This window comes from Halichoerus grypus, chromosome 6 (assembly GCF_964656455.1).
Source record: "Halichoerus grypus chromosome 6, mHalGry1.hap1.1, whole genome shotgun sequence".
NCBI lineage: Eukaryota > Metazoa > Chordata > Mammalia > Carnivora > Phocidae > Halichoerus > Halichoerus grypus.
Window position 1 is genome coordinate 133,253,353 of NC_135717.1, and position 15,240 is coordinate 133,268,592.

The following is a 15,240-nucleotide window of genomic DNA, read 5'->3' on the forward strand; positions in this document are numbered from 1 at the left end:
CGTACTACTTATATTTGCTATGCATCTAAAAAAGAGCTATTTTCAACACAAGTGATTCAGAGTAAAATTAAACTGGAGGAACTGGTTAAATTACTAGATCCTCATCCTCTACCCACGTCCCCCTTCACAGATTTAACAGTAGGGATTTTGATCAAGCCTAACTCTACTTGAATTTAAGTATGCACATTTTAAATACATTTGTATTACCTATACTTTTTTACTAACTACAGAAATTTCTTAGAGATGGTACAGTATAGCAGAAAATGGGCCTTGAAATTTGGCACTGTCAGTATGTGTGTAGCTTTACTTAATCTATTGTTCCCTCTTCATCTCATGGGAAGATTAAATTAGGGCATTGGTTTATATTAGGTGCTCAATAGATGTAAGCCCATTTTTCTAAAGACATATATACTGTCTTAGCCACTGGGCTAGGAGGTACTCTCCATATTTTGGAATTATTAAAAAAAACTTTTGACTTGACTACTGGTAGATAGTAGTAGCTAAGTTTCTGAAGAACAGGGCAAGAACCAAGTCAACTTGGAATAAAAATCATAGAATCAAGAATCTTCTAGTCCAGGGACGCCTGGGTGGCAGTCGGTTAAACATCCAACTTTTGGTTTCGGCTCAGGGTCATGAGATCAAGCCCTGTATCAGGCCCCTCTCTCCCTTTGCCCCTCCATGCTCTGGCTCTCTCTAAAATAAATAAATCTTAAAAAAAAATCTAGTCCAACCCTTTCATATGAGGAGGAGGAAACAATGTAAGAACATCAATTATTTATGTCAAATTATTTAGTATTAAATGTTGGGACTAAAACCTTTTAGCTTCTTGCTTTCTAATTCCAAAGCTGATTTCCCTTTTACTACTTATGTGTATATATTATCTCCCATAGAAGATCACTTCCATTAACATGAACGATAACAGGTGGTAAGAATTTAGGAACTCCAGCCATACTTCCACTACCATATTATGAAATTACTAATATGAAGTGATTGTGCTTTTTGCTTCCCTTTCTCAATTGCAAACATAGAGGCTATATGCAAACAAATCTGAACTTAAAAAAATATTTTTATGTGCTATGTGAATTGTGTAAGACTGATGAATCACAGACCCGTACCCTTGAAACAAATAATACATTTTATGTTAATAAAAAATATTTTTAATATTCTTTACTATTTCAAACAAAATGCAGTCTTTGAGAGCTTCCTTTCCTGCTTAATGTTAAATTAGGTGATATTTAAGAGCCCTTACTGTTTTAATAGAAGTATAGAAAGTATATTTTTTAATAGAAGTATATATACATATGAAATTGTATATTGCAACTTTAACAGTCACAGGGCTTCTTGAAGAATACTGATCATGAGAACAAATTATAAATAATAATGGTTTTAATGTTCTTGCTTAGATAGGTTTTATTTTTCTTTTAAAAAGAACATCAGGGCTTGGCAATGATTCTCCTGAAAACATTGCTGCAGATAATGATGTACACCAAATATGTTGGTCTGGTTCTGTGTATCACATTTTTAATCTTAATTCTAATTGGTGGCAAACATGCAAAGAAAGAACTAGCTTTTATTTCTGTACTGCCTCTGTCCTCCACAGGAAACAAGATGCTAAGTATAGAAAGTAGTAAGTAGTGTTCTCAATAATAATTATATGCTCACTATTATATGCATAGGTAAAGTTTATGCAGGAAAAAAAACCAAAAATAATGGCTACCCAGGAAATTTTTTTCGAATTTAAAATTCCGAGACTACTATGTAACATTCACCATGAAGCATGGCAAGAAAGTTAGTTTTTTGATATCCTCAAGCTGGAAATGATTTAGTTCAACTGTAAACACTTTTAAGTCAAGATTAAAGTGGAAACAGTTTTCTATGACAACAAAATTGTCAATTGCCTAAGCTGAATGAAAAGATAAAATTTTCTATAGTTTTCTTTGTTGGATCATTCATGCTTTCATTCATGTTTATTCCTATCTATTCTGGTTACAAATGTCTAAAATGTATCCAGAAGGTGAATTTTAATGAGAAAAGGTGGTGATACAATATTAATTTTCTCTCCTATGTATTTTATTCAAATGTATAGTAGCAGTTTGTTATTGAAAAACTTCACAATGTGCCAATTTTTAAAACAGTGTATAAACATTTTCCCAACATGCTCTAAACTCCTCTCTATTCCTAGGATACCTAAGCTCTCCTTATGATAATTCTTTTTGGAATCTTTTAATAGAAGTATATATACATATGAAATTGTATATTGCAACTTTAACAGTCACAGGGCTTCTTGAAGAATATTGATCATGAGAAAAATTATAAGTAACAATGGTTTTAATGTTCTTGCTTAGATAGGTTTTATTTTTCTTTTAAAAAGAATATCAGGGCTTGGCAATGATTCTCCTGAAAACATTGCTGCAGATAATGATGTACACCAAATACGTTGGTCTGGTTCTGTGTATCACATTTTTAATCTTAATTCTAATTGGTGGCAAACATGCAAAGAAAGAACTAGCTTTTATTTCTGTACTGCCTCTGTCCTCCACAGGAAACAAGATGCTAAGTGACTTCAGAGCTTAGTTATCTCTGAGATTCCCAAAGGTTCCTACCACTATCCTAACTTAGAGAGTCCATGGTGACTGGTTTTCAGAAACTGAGGGGCTTACTAAATGTTAGAAATGGGATATGGCAGCTCCACCTCAAGTAAATGAAACTAATAACAAACACAGTGTTCCATTAAGGATAAAACAGAAATTTATTTAATGTGGGAAGTCTTTTGATAGGTTTGACTTTCAATAAAAAAGACATGAAGATAATGAAAGGGTTCAGAAGAGAAGCAAAGCTAATTTAAAAATAGGAAATAAGGGAGAAAAGTAAATATTTAAAGAACAGAAGGCTAGATGGTAACAGTTTCTTCAAATATTTTAATTATAAGGAAGGAGAGTGACTAAATGCAGAACTCCAGGGAAAAATGGATTTAAAAGCCCTTAAGAATTTAGGTTAAATTAAGACAGACTTTTCTGAAACTTGAAGACCATCTTGCTTCAGTTTTGAGGCAGAGGGTTCGTTCACAGAACTCTTGGAGCTCTGGAATCATTAATCATATTTATTAAATTATCTTTAGGCATCCCAACCCTGTGTTTTTTGAGCACTAACATAGGAGTTAGTTCTGCCTCAAGATTAAGTTGCTCAGCACACCAAGGAGGAATAATTGGGTCTTGTTATCTGCTCACCACTGCCTCAGATCTTAGGCTGGCTTGAGCCTTCTTGAAAAGGAAGATGATTATAATCTGCAGTAGGAAAAAGATTCAGGCTGAAGACCTGTGATCTCAGGTTAAGCTGTTTCAACTATTAAACTCATTTCCCTTTTAGGTAACGTAATCACTAACAATTGTCTTTATGCCAACAGAAAGGGGAAAAATAATTCTTAGGTAAAGAAAGAAGGAAATCTACTCCCTCAAAGCTTGAGAAGTATTAAAGTACAAAGTGTCTCCCTGATTTGGAAGTTTTCCAAACCCTGTATCTTAATTTTTTCAGAAAAACACTTAGGGTCTTCCTGTAATTAAACTTGCTTTGCCGCGTGCTTGGAAATACTGTTACCTACCACATAAAGGAATGGAGTACTTCAAAGTAAAATATCAGAACTGCAGTTGAAAGATACTCAGTACCAGTTAAGTAACATTTGAAATCCAATAAAGAGAAGTCAAGAATTCCATGACATTGTGTTTACATATTCATAAATACTCTTAAATGAGTATATCCATTTGGGACTTGCAAGTCAAGAAAAAGATATGTTTACATATTTTGCAAAGAAGTGAACATTCTGATTCTTCAAAATGTAGGTCGAAATAGTTCTCAACTTTGATATTAGAAGTGTGGCTTGGAAAAAGATAAACTTAAAAAAAAAAGGTCATGAAAAGAACAGAGGCTGAAGGTGTATGCACAGAGGAGGCGGGGGTGGAGGAAGCAACTGGAAGAATTAAGAGAGCAGGACGCAGCTCTAGAAACGGTACCTGTCCCAAAGCGGGTCTGCACGCCGCTGTCGCCTTGCAAAGCGCTCCTGGAAAGCTCATCTACAAATTCCGGGGTGGGCCAAGGGTGGCAAGGTTCCTAAGGAAGGAAAGAGAACAGAAATGATTCTGTTCTCGGGAGTCCGGGAGCCAGGGGGACCATCCTGATCAGGAAAGTGGTGTCTCTTTCCAGGGCTGCAAACCTCTCCACCTGTTTCCTTCGGTCCCTATTCATTCGGTCCCAGCCTTGGGGCAAATCGAGTTGGGGTCCACCCGGCTGCGGGAGACCTAAGTTTCCCATAGGTCCAGCCAGCACCCAGGCAGCGAGTTTCCTTGGTCTCGCCAGTCGCAGGCTCCTGCCCCACGCGCGATGTCTCCACAGCAAACTCCGCCTGAATCAGCCTGTTTCACTCCTATCCTGGCGCCCTCGGGACGGGCCGGGGGCCGGGGAGCGCGGGCCCGCGCCGAGGCGGTTGGGAGGGCTAGGACCCCGCGGCCGGACCGTTACCTCGCTCGCTGGGCGTGGAAGGGCGGCGGGGGGAAGGGGGCCGCGCGGTGGGTCACGCCTCCCGCCCCGCCGCGTGCCGGTCCGCGCGCCCGCCCAGGCCTGAGAACGCGTGGCGGGGTCTCCCCCGGGCGCGCCCAGCGCACGCCGCTCGCCCGGGAACTTCCTCCCCACCCGCCTGGCCCGGCGGCCCGTTTCCCCCGAGCGCCCGCTGCCTGGCCGCCGCTGGCTCGCTCTCCCGGCTGGCTGACCAATCCCGGTTTGGAGTTCAAGATTCCCGCCGCTCCACTTGCACTACGCCCTCTGCCTGTTTTCTGTTTTTGTTTTAACTTTCACTCGGGTTAAGCTCTACCGATCCTAAGCTTTCATCTCAGACGTTTCTCCAAGGGGGATTTAAGGAGGATCTCAAGCGCCAGTCGCCGCTCTCGCTGGTGCTCGCCCGCCCCTCGCCCACGGGAGACGTCCCCGGGGCGGGCGGGGCGGGAAGGCCCCGGTTGGCGGCGGGTGGGGCCGGGTGGAGCCTCCTCCCGCACGGGGGAGCCCCCGGGCTCGGCCCAGCCCAGCCGCGCCTGCCCTCTGGGCAGCTGCCCGGAGAGCCCGCGGAGGAGCGGCTGGCGGGCGATGGAGACGGGGAGACACCGGGCGAGAGGAGGCGGGGTGGGGGAGGCGGGGAGAGCGCGGGGGCGGAGGCTGGCAGGGGGCGCTGGAGGCAGGAGCCGCCCGTGCGCTCCTCGCGCCCGAGGGTGCAGGAGGTTCTGAAGCAGCGGTCGCACCGCGAGCCTCCGGGGCCCGGCTGGCGGCGGGGCTGGCGGGGGGTGGGGGTGGGGCGGGGGGCGCTGCCGCCGCCGGGGGCGTCGCCGGCCTCGGCCCCTTTGTTCTCGCGCGCTCCCCCTCGCCGCCCACTCCCCTGCTGTCGCGCGGCGGCGGCGGCGGCTCCTCCCGCCCGAGGCAGTCGGGCTCGGCGCCGGGGGCGGGAGGGGGCGGGGGGAGCGCGCCAGCCGCCCGGAGTGGGGGGCGATGGCGAAGCTCCGGGTGGCTTACGAGTACACGGAAGCCGAGGACAAGAGCATCCGGCTCGGCTTGTTTCTCATCATCTCCGGCGTCGTGTCGCTCTTTATCTTCGGCTTCTGCTGGCTCAGTCCCGCGCTGCAGGATCTGCAAGCCACGGCGGCCAACTGCACGGTGCTGTCGGTGCAGCAGATCGGCGAGGTCTTTGAGTGCACCTTCACCTGTGGCGCCGACTGCAGGGGCACCTCGCAGTACCCCTGCGTCCAGGTCTACGTGAACAACTCCGAGTCCAACTCCAGAGCGCTGCTGCACAGCGACGAGCACCAGCTCCTGACCAACCCCAAGGTAAGGACGCCCCGCGAGCGATGCCTGGCTCCTGCCGAGGTCTTGAGGTTTGGGGGAGCCTCAGTGTCAGACGCCGCGCCGGGTGGGCTCGAGGTATGCTCTCGTTCCTAGGAGGAGACGGGGCCGGCGTTGGAGGCTGTACTCAAACCCGCAGTGGGCACCGCCGGGAGCCCCGGGGCCCGGTCCTTGAGGTGGGTTTGTGTGAGGCGACCTGTGGTGCCCTGAGGCTTTCTTTACACATCTCTCTTGTCTGGTCTCACATTTTGAGACCTTGGCCCAGCTCAGTCCGGCGCCTGCAATACGGTCTTTGGAGACCTGCAAGGAGCCGAAAGTTAACTTTTCCTCTCGTTAAAGCCAGTGGGTAGCAGGGATCCACCTACTCGGACGCACGGTCGAGGTCTGAGCTCCCACTGGCCGCGTCAAGCACTCGCTTAGGGAGGTCGAGGGGGTCTTTAAGGGCCCTTGGAAGATGTTAGAGGGTTCCTTGCCTTTTAACTCTAAACAGACGTTTTTAACTTGGGATGCAAAGGTGAGGGTGATTTCCACAAACGACGTGGAAATCACATGCGAAATTCTGGGTAGGTCTGTTCTGGGGGGTATCGAGAGTTCCTGGTTTTCATGAAATAGATTCTCAAAAGGGTCGCGAGGAAGCCTGGTGACTCTGTGTCTAGGGACTCTTCGGGAGCCATCTGGAGAACGGTAAAACTTACTGAAAATAGAAACCCCTTCGTGAAATGTACCGAATATTCCTTCCCCGGCAACTTTTTTCATTCTCTCAAGCAAAAAAGAAAAAACCTGGTTAGGACTCGAGGGATGGAGAGCGGAGAGAGGGAGACTCAGAAAACTGTTCCCAGCGGAGAAAAAAAACTTATAAAAAGCAGTGTCCTCAGTCTGTGAACTAATTGAGCTTTGTAGTACACCTGCTTCTGCAAGAAGGCTTTTGTTTTTTATCTTCTGTTGATCTGTTCTTACTGTTCTAGTCGCTTAACTATCGAGTAAAGGTGTGTTTCTTCTTTAAAGTTACTGTCATTTTCCCTCTTTGTGAGGGCTCTGCTCAAAGATCAACCAGAAAAACAATCCAAAAGGGAATGAATCTTGTGTACACAGGAAAACTTTGTTAAATGTGACAAGATGTATTAATACAAAAGAAAACATTTCTATATTAGCATTTTAAGAGAACTTAAACTTACTACTTCTCTGCAGTAAAACTCCGGGTCTTGTTTCCTAAACAAATAGTTTAGGAATTCTTGAATTTGGGAAATTTTATTTTTTTATTTTTATTTTTATTTTTTTAAAGATTTTATTTATTTTTTGACAGAGACAGCGGGAGAGGGAACACAAGCAGGGGCAGTGGGAGAGGGAGAAGCAGGCTTCCTGCGCAGCAGGGAGCCCGATGCGGGGCTCGATGCGGGGCTCGATCCCAGGACACTGGGATCATGACCTGAGCTGAAGGCAGATGCTTAACGACTGAGCCACCCAGGCGCCCCGAATTTGGGAAATTTTAAAAAAGGAATTCCTTTTTAAAAATATGACTCCTCTTTAAAAAAGATGTGCTCCTGCTGACGAATGTATATTCATTTACCTTAAAAATGAAGATAATATATAAGAAGTAAATATAAAAATACAGATTTAGATAAGGTATAATGTTCAATGTCTTGAAGAAGCCATGTCTCAAAAACAAATGTTGTAAGTTAATCTGCTAAAACTCAGAAATTTCAAAAGAAATCTTAGGGTTTTAGAAACATCACATTTTTTTCAGGATTAAACCAATAATATAAAAGAAGGTGCCAAGCAGTAGTAGTGATTTAGAAATTATATGGTAATTCATCATTTAGGAGGCATTGTTATAATTAGTGAAACACTGCTAATTAGTTTAAGATAGTGGTTCAGGCACTAATAATATATTACATACACATATACCAGTAAATGGCTAATATCTAATCAAGACATTGAGAAGTTAGAATTTACTGCAAAAAAGCCTGCTTTGTAATTTCCAGGCAATTTTGAAGGATATGGCAGAAAAAGTAAATTGAGATCATTAGGACATAGATTTTTAAATCACTTGGAAGCAGTCATAATGCTTTATGTAATACTACAATTTTATCTCTCTCTTTTTGTTGCAAATAACCTGTTTTCTTCCAGTGCCAGTTCAGATCCTGGCAACAAATGTTTTGAAAAAGCATCTGAACAAAATGACATTTTATAAAGTTAAGTATTCAAGAAATGACAGAGCTGGAGAAAGATATTTATGCTACCAAAAAGTGATGAACAACATCCCAGTCAATTTAGTCAAGGTTTCCTCAGCCAAACCAGTCAGTATATATATATATATCTTTATACAAATTATGATTACATTATAGCATTTATAGAGCCTAAGTTTGTTCTTTTGCAGTCACCTTCCTACTTTTGGACAATTAAATGCTCAATTTGGAAATTCTTGTAAGCAATTAGTGATGAAAAATTCAACATAACCAAAATATTGTGCCAGAGTCTGGTACAAAAGCAGAATGTGTCCACAGTGCTCTTGTAATTAGGCAATACCCATTGTCCTCTTCTCTTGCTTCTTGGGTGCCTACATCTTTTCTTTGCATTACATTGCCTATTTATCAAAGACTCTTTGTAGAATGTCTGGATTCCCTTCAGTGCCATGGGTTCTAATCACCTTCAACCTTTTCTTCTTTGTGACCCACTACACAAGAAACCATTTAGGAATCACTTCTCAGGAAAAAAAAAAAAAAAAGAACAAGGACTTTCCCCCACCCCTCCCTTGAGTTTGCTGGATTAATTATAGTAAAAAGCAGGGTAAGGGAAAGAATATTGCAAATGTATAATTTCTTAAGCCACAGACTACTAAGGAAGATAGTGTGAATAAATGTGACCTTTGACTAATATTCTCTTTAAAATATCTTTAAGTGCTATTCAGCTTATTTATGTTTTGAATCATATCCATATTGTCAAGGATAATCACTGTATCTATCCAGTCACGTAATATAGTATTTAAGTCAACTAGTTATACATAGGGCAATCGCCTGCTCTGGGATTTAACCATAGTGAAATCTAAATGTGGGATCAGCTTCCTCTTGCTACTGTTCCCATCACTGCATTGTTTCTGAGTGGCTTACAGTTGTGTGGGCTAAGAGCTTTGGTTCTTAACCATGGCTGCACATTAGAATCACTGGGGGAACTTGAAAAAGATTCTGATGCTTGGGTCCCGCCTTCAGGTCTTGGGAGAGTCTGAGTCTTGGTGTTTTTAAAAAAGTTCTGCAAGTGATTCTAATCTGTAGACAGAGTCAAGAACCACTGGCTTAGAAAACATACTCATCAATTGTGCAAGAAAAGTAAAATAACCAAAAAGATTCATTGTGATTAATATTTGTGTTTTTAGGTTAAAAGATGTTACTGATGCTACTGAGTATAGGGAGCTGGTATAAAAGGAGGGACTCAAGGAAATTCTGAAGGAAAAGAAGAGAATCATTTAACGTTCGTGTAGAAATGATCATTTAAAATTGGTTTAGTATAGGGGTGCCTGGGTGGTTTAGTCGGTTAAGTGTCTGCCTCATGCTCAGGTCATGATCGCAGGTCCTGGGACCGAGCCCCATACAGGGTTCTCTGCTCAGCTGAGAGTCTGCTTCTCCCTCTCACTCTCCCTCTGTGCTCTCCTGCTTTCTCTCTCTCTCACATAAATAAATAAAATCTTTAAAATGAAATAAATTAGGTATAATATAAATGGAATGAACTTACATAGTTCCAGACATTTGATTTTGCATCAATATATACATTGGGTGGCAAAGAAAAGATGAATTTTTAAAACTGCCTCTTGTATGTACATCAAGAGAGTGGGTGATTAGAGGCTATATGTTTTATTTTTCTCTGAGTTTTTTTTTTTTTTTTTCATTTCTTTCTCTGGTCTGAAAAACCTAGACACAAAGGGAAAAAGTCTGTTTCTAAGAAATCAGTATTGTGAAAGAGAAATTTACTGAAGAGAAGAAACACTTTAGACTTTGAGTGTATCCCCCCAAACTGGATGTCCCTAACTGCACCCTTGCAGCTTACAGTCACCTTCTTGGTATCCTTCACATACTTACTAGCGTGTCCCAACCCCCCCACTCCCCACCCCCTACCCCCTAGCCACACATCCTGTGTAGGCAGGGTGGTCTGCTGGGGTTAATTTCTGAACTCCATCCTTGAAATAAATATTCAGTGTGATATACTTTGTGACCTAGAGAGGTCCATCATATGAAAACTAAGGAATAAAAGGCTAAGCTGAATTGTGACAATTTCTCTACTATCTTTATTTCTCTATGATAAAAGTGGCTTGCTGTGGTTTTTCCTCTGGTGGTTATATTAAATAACTTTTAGTAAGTAGGTAAAATTCCATTCTGCCAATACTTGCTTGACATCTGTGATCAAAGAACGGAGCAAGAAACAGGAGGACATACAAAGAAAAGTTTATTCATTTAACTTTGTTAAATGTCTCCTCTGTGCTATGCATGCTTGCAGGTTCTGAGACTAGAAGAGAGATCAAAATAAAGTCTCTGCCCTCATGAAGTTTGTGTTTTGGTGGATGGTGACAGACAAGAAATAGATTTATCATGTGATGTCATGTAATGATAGGTGTGTAAAGATAATTCAAGCAGCATAAGGGTACAGACAGTGGTGGAAGAAATGAAGGGCTACCCTTTTGCATAGGATGGTCAATTAAGTGACATTTGTATGGAGACCCAAAGAACATGAGGGCATGAGTAGAGGCATAAAGGACATAAAAGGGTCAATCATGTGGCTATCTGGAGAAAGTGTTTCACAGGCTGAGGGCACAGCAGGTGCACAGGCCTTGGGGCAAGTGGCTGCCAGGCTAAAGGGAGGAACAGGGAGGATGACAGTGAGACAGGACTATAGCAAGCAAGATAGAAAACAGCGGGAGGTGAGGTTATGCCTTACAGATCATGATACGGACTTTGGATTCTATTCTACGTGTGATGGTAAGCTGTCTGACATTAAGCAGGACTGAGTTATAATCAGACTTAGACTTCTACACAATGTAAATGATCCCTCTGGATGCTGAGTTGAGAATAGAATTTGTATGTGTTTTTGTGTGTCCATGCATATGCACATGCTTGCATGTGCAAGGTGAGAGATACGGGGACAAGACTGAAAACAAGGAGTACAGTAGGGAAGGCAAATGATGAAGGTAACTTAGATCAGGAGGGAGCACTGGTGAAGTTCACTGATGGCCTGGTCAAAGATGACTCCTCAGTTTGTGGAGCACAACCGGGTGAAGGGAGGTGATTTTACTAGATGGTAATCCAGAGAAGAGTAGTTTTGGAGGACTGTGAATGAAAAGCAAGGAGTTAGTCTTAGATATGTCTAACAGACACACAAGTGAGGATTAATCCATGTGTTTCTGCCCTTAACAAGAGCATTCTCTAGCAAAGAACATGAATAACTATCAAAGGAAATGCATTGTTAACTTCTGTACGGAAGTACAAATACCATGATAGGAACGTCTAGAGAGGAAAGATTAGGAGAAAAGCTTCATGGGGAATGAAACATTTGCTATGAAATTTTGAGAAGGAATAGGATTTTCATCTGGGGAGGAAAAGTAGGGAGGAATGAAGAGAACATCAAGGAAGAGAAAATGCCAAGAGCAAAGCTGTAGAGCTGTGTGAGTACAGGCTGTTTGGAGGAATCATCAGATAGACCATGTGGTTGGAACACCGGGTACCAACAGAATGGAGATTTATGGCTAAGGCAGGAGAGTAAATTGGGATCAATAATGTCATTGATAGCCAGCATGGGTTTGGTGACACTGGGAAACCCTGAGAGGAAGAGTAATGCTCCCCCCTACCAAGATGTCCACATCCTAATCCCCAGAACCTGCAAATATCTTATGTTCCATGGCAACGGGGAATTAGTTACAGATGAAGTTAAGGTGGCTAATCAGTTGATACTAAAATAAGGGAGATTATCCTGGAGGGCATAGGGTAGTCATAACGGGCCTTTAATGCAGAAAGAGGAGGTCAGAGTGATGCAATATGAGAAAGACTTAACCAGCCATTGCTAGCTTTGAATACAGAAGGGTGCCATGAGCCAGGAATGCAGGCAGCCTCCCTTTCCAAGGAAGCAGGAAAAGGCAAGAAAATAGATTCTCCCTTAGAGGATCCAGAAAGGAATACAGCCCCTGCTGGTGTCTTGATTTGAGTTCAGGGAAACCCATTTGAGAATTCTGACCATTAGAATTTTAAGATAATAAATTTGTGTTGTTGAAGCCACTAAATTTATGTTACAGCAACAATAGGAATCTAATACAGAAGCCAAGGAAGGTTTTTGAGTAGGTGAGTAATAATATCTGATATTTAAAGCTATGGTCAGAACATTAAAAATCCACCTATATTATAGCTCTTTAGAAAAAAGCTAATCTGCAGACTACTAGGATCTTTCTGTCTGAGATTACTTATCATGATCCATCTCTGAAATCCATTTGTTGTTTAGGAAGATTTCAATTATTTTTAGGATCCCCCAAAATTATGTATCTAAAACAATAATCAGAGTCTTTTTACTTTTACAAAAGAGACTTGTTATGTTACAATATATTTTGGTTACATTTTGGGAAAAATGCATTTATTTTATCACAAACTACCTCAGTTATAAAGCTTTCTATAGGTTGTTGACACATTTTGTTTATTTAAATCATTTTTTGGCACTCATTTATGAATGAAGATGTCATGTTTTATTTACCTTGGGTTCAATTTTTTTTCAGTCTCTAGCAGAGTTTCATATTCAGTTGAGTTCCTAGATAAATAGTATATACATTTATATTACAGTTACTCAAGTAAAATACTGAACAAAAGAGTTCTTAATATTACATATGTTTCTCACTGTTCCTCATGCTATGACTTAGGTACTCTCCAGGACACATAAATGTATAAAAATGTGTACTTTTGAGTTGTAGTCATAACTTCTTTTTTTTTTTTTTTAAGATTTTATTTATTTATTTGACAGAGAGAGACACAGCAAGAGAGGGAACACAAGCAGGGGGAGTGGGAGAGGGAGAAGGGAGCTGAGCAGGGAGTCCGATGCGGGGCTCAATCCCAGTACCCTGGGATCATGACCTGAGCCAAAGGCAGACGCTTAACGACTGAGCCACCCAGGCGCCCCATAACTTCTTCTTTTATTTTAAAATAACCAGTGTATAAATTGAAATTCATGTGTTATATAAATTATTTAATTGGTGACTATTTTTGTAAATAAACGAATTTAAATAAAATTTATTTCATGCATTTGCTTTGTTTGGTAGCAGAATCCAGCAGATTGGGTCACTAGAAGGCCTGTCTGTATACTGAAGCACATGTGAAGGAATATCCATTCATCTAATTTTTCTTTATCACTCATCTGGTTGATACAGCAGACTAAATGGACTTTGAAACCTTATCCAATGTCCAGTTTACTAGTTGTAATCTAACTATATTGCAGTAGCATGTATTGATGATGCATCTCATTAGAGAAAATTAAATCCTAGAAACTTAAATCTTAAATCCTATAAGTTTAATCCAATTTTTCCTTTGTAATAAATACATTTACAGAATTGTTTTTATCAGGAGAATTTAAAAAAAAAAATAGTTCTAAAGAATAGAAAACCAGAAAATAATATTGATTAGTGAAAGCTAAATCCTCAATTCTGATGATTATAATTACTTTCTGTTTTCTCTATTTCAAGGATAAAAATAGCAACAAAATTCATCTTTATCTCTCTTACCTGCTTCTATTCTGGAACCTTTTGTTTCTTTCAATGGTACCATTATTCTCTGCTATTAATACTTGTAAAAATTTTCACTGCCAGTGTCCTAGTCAAAACCATTATCATTTGCTTTGATTATTTCAATATCTTTTTGCTGATCTCCTTATATCTAGTCCATTTTATCCTGCAAACCAAGGGTTCTCAAAGTGTGGTCAGTGGACCAGTAACATCAGTATCATCTGTGAATTTGCTATTAATTCACATTCTCAAGTTTCATCATAGGTCCACTGAATCAGAAACTCCACTCCAGTTTCTGACATAGTAGTTCTATGTTGAAGTTCAAGAATTTGTACAGTAAAAAGTATATAAATACGTGGGGGAAATGAAATGATATAAAGCAAACGGTCCAAAAGAAGGCAAGGAAAAAGAGAAAAAGAAATGTACAGGTGGAATACCAACAACAACAGAAAATAAGATAGCACATTTAAACCTCAATTTATAAGTGATTATATTAAATATAAGTGGACTAACTTCCATTTAAAAGACAGAGATTGTAGAGGTGCCTGGGTGGCTCAGTCATTAAGCATCTGCCTTTGGCTCAGGTCATGATCCCCGGATCCTGGGATCGAGCCCACATCGGGATCCCTGCTTGGCAGGAAGCCTACTTCTCCCTCTCTCACTGCCCCTGCTTGTGTTCCCTCTCTCGCTGTGTCTCTCTCTGTCAAATAAAATCTTAAAAAAAAAAAAAAAAAAAGACAGAGATTGTAGACTGGAAAAAAAACCAAACAAACTCAAATATATGCTGTTTTTAAGAATCATACATAAAATATAAGGACACAGAACAGTTGAAAGTTAAAAGATGGGGAAATATGCATGTAAACGTCAGTCAAAAAGAAAGAAAAGACAAAAGAAAAGCTGGGGTCTGCATTATATAGAGTAGACTTTGAGGCAAAAATTTGTTACTAGATAAAAAGGGACATTTTGTAATTATAAAAAATTTTAATTCAACATAATTTAATAATATTGGAATATACCTAAAAATATAGCCTCAAAATACTTAAAAAAAATAAAACAACTCAAAGGAGAAATACACGAGTCTATCATGATGGAGATTTTAACACACCTCTGTTTGTGACTACTAAACAGTCCGACAAAATAATATCAATACATATATAATAGATTAACATGTTTAACAACAGACACAGCTGACATATAGAATAGTGTATCCAGTAGTAGCAAGGTGCACATTATTTTAAGTGCTCCTATAACATTTACAAAAACTGATTATACCCTGGGTCATAAAGTAAGCCTCAACAAATTTTAGAGGAGTGAAATAATAAAGATTATATCCTCAGTGAAATTAAACTAACAATTGTTAAGTTTTACTGAAAGACATAGAAAATATGAGAAGTTCATCAGGGAAGGAATGAAATTATGAATAAATGGTGCTTGAACAATTAACTCTACATAAAAAGGAAAATTTGACACATAATTCACATTCATAAAAACCAGTTCCAAATGGAAGAAAAACTAAATATGAAAAGAAAACTATAAAACTTTCAGGAGGTGGCATGGGAAAATATCTTTATGACATATGTTTAAGAAATATTTTCTGAAATGAGGCTAAAAGAACAAATCATAAG

General features: G+C 40.6%; 1 protein-coding gene across 1 annotated transcript in view; it reads left to right on the forward strand.

Annotated features, from left to right (window-relative positions):
- Nucleotides 1–5,470: 5,470 nt before the first annotated feature.
- KCNMB4 (potassium calcium-activated channel subfamily M regulatory beta subunit 4) overlaps nt 5,471–15,240 on the forward strand; it is a 57,969-nt gene continuing 48,199 nt past the window's right edge. Inside the window, exon 1 of the mRNA XM_036119306.2 lies at nt 5,471–5,862. Within this exon, the coding sequence (XP_035975199.1) occupies nt 5,527–5,862 (336 nt within the window). The 5' untranslated portion in view covers nt 5,471–5,526. The remainder of the gene's footprint in view (nt 5,863–15,240) is intronic.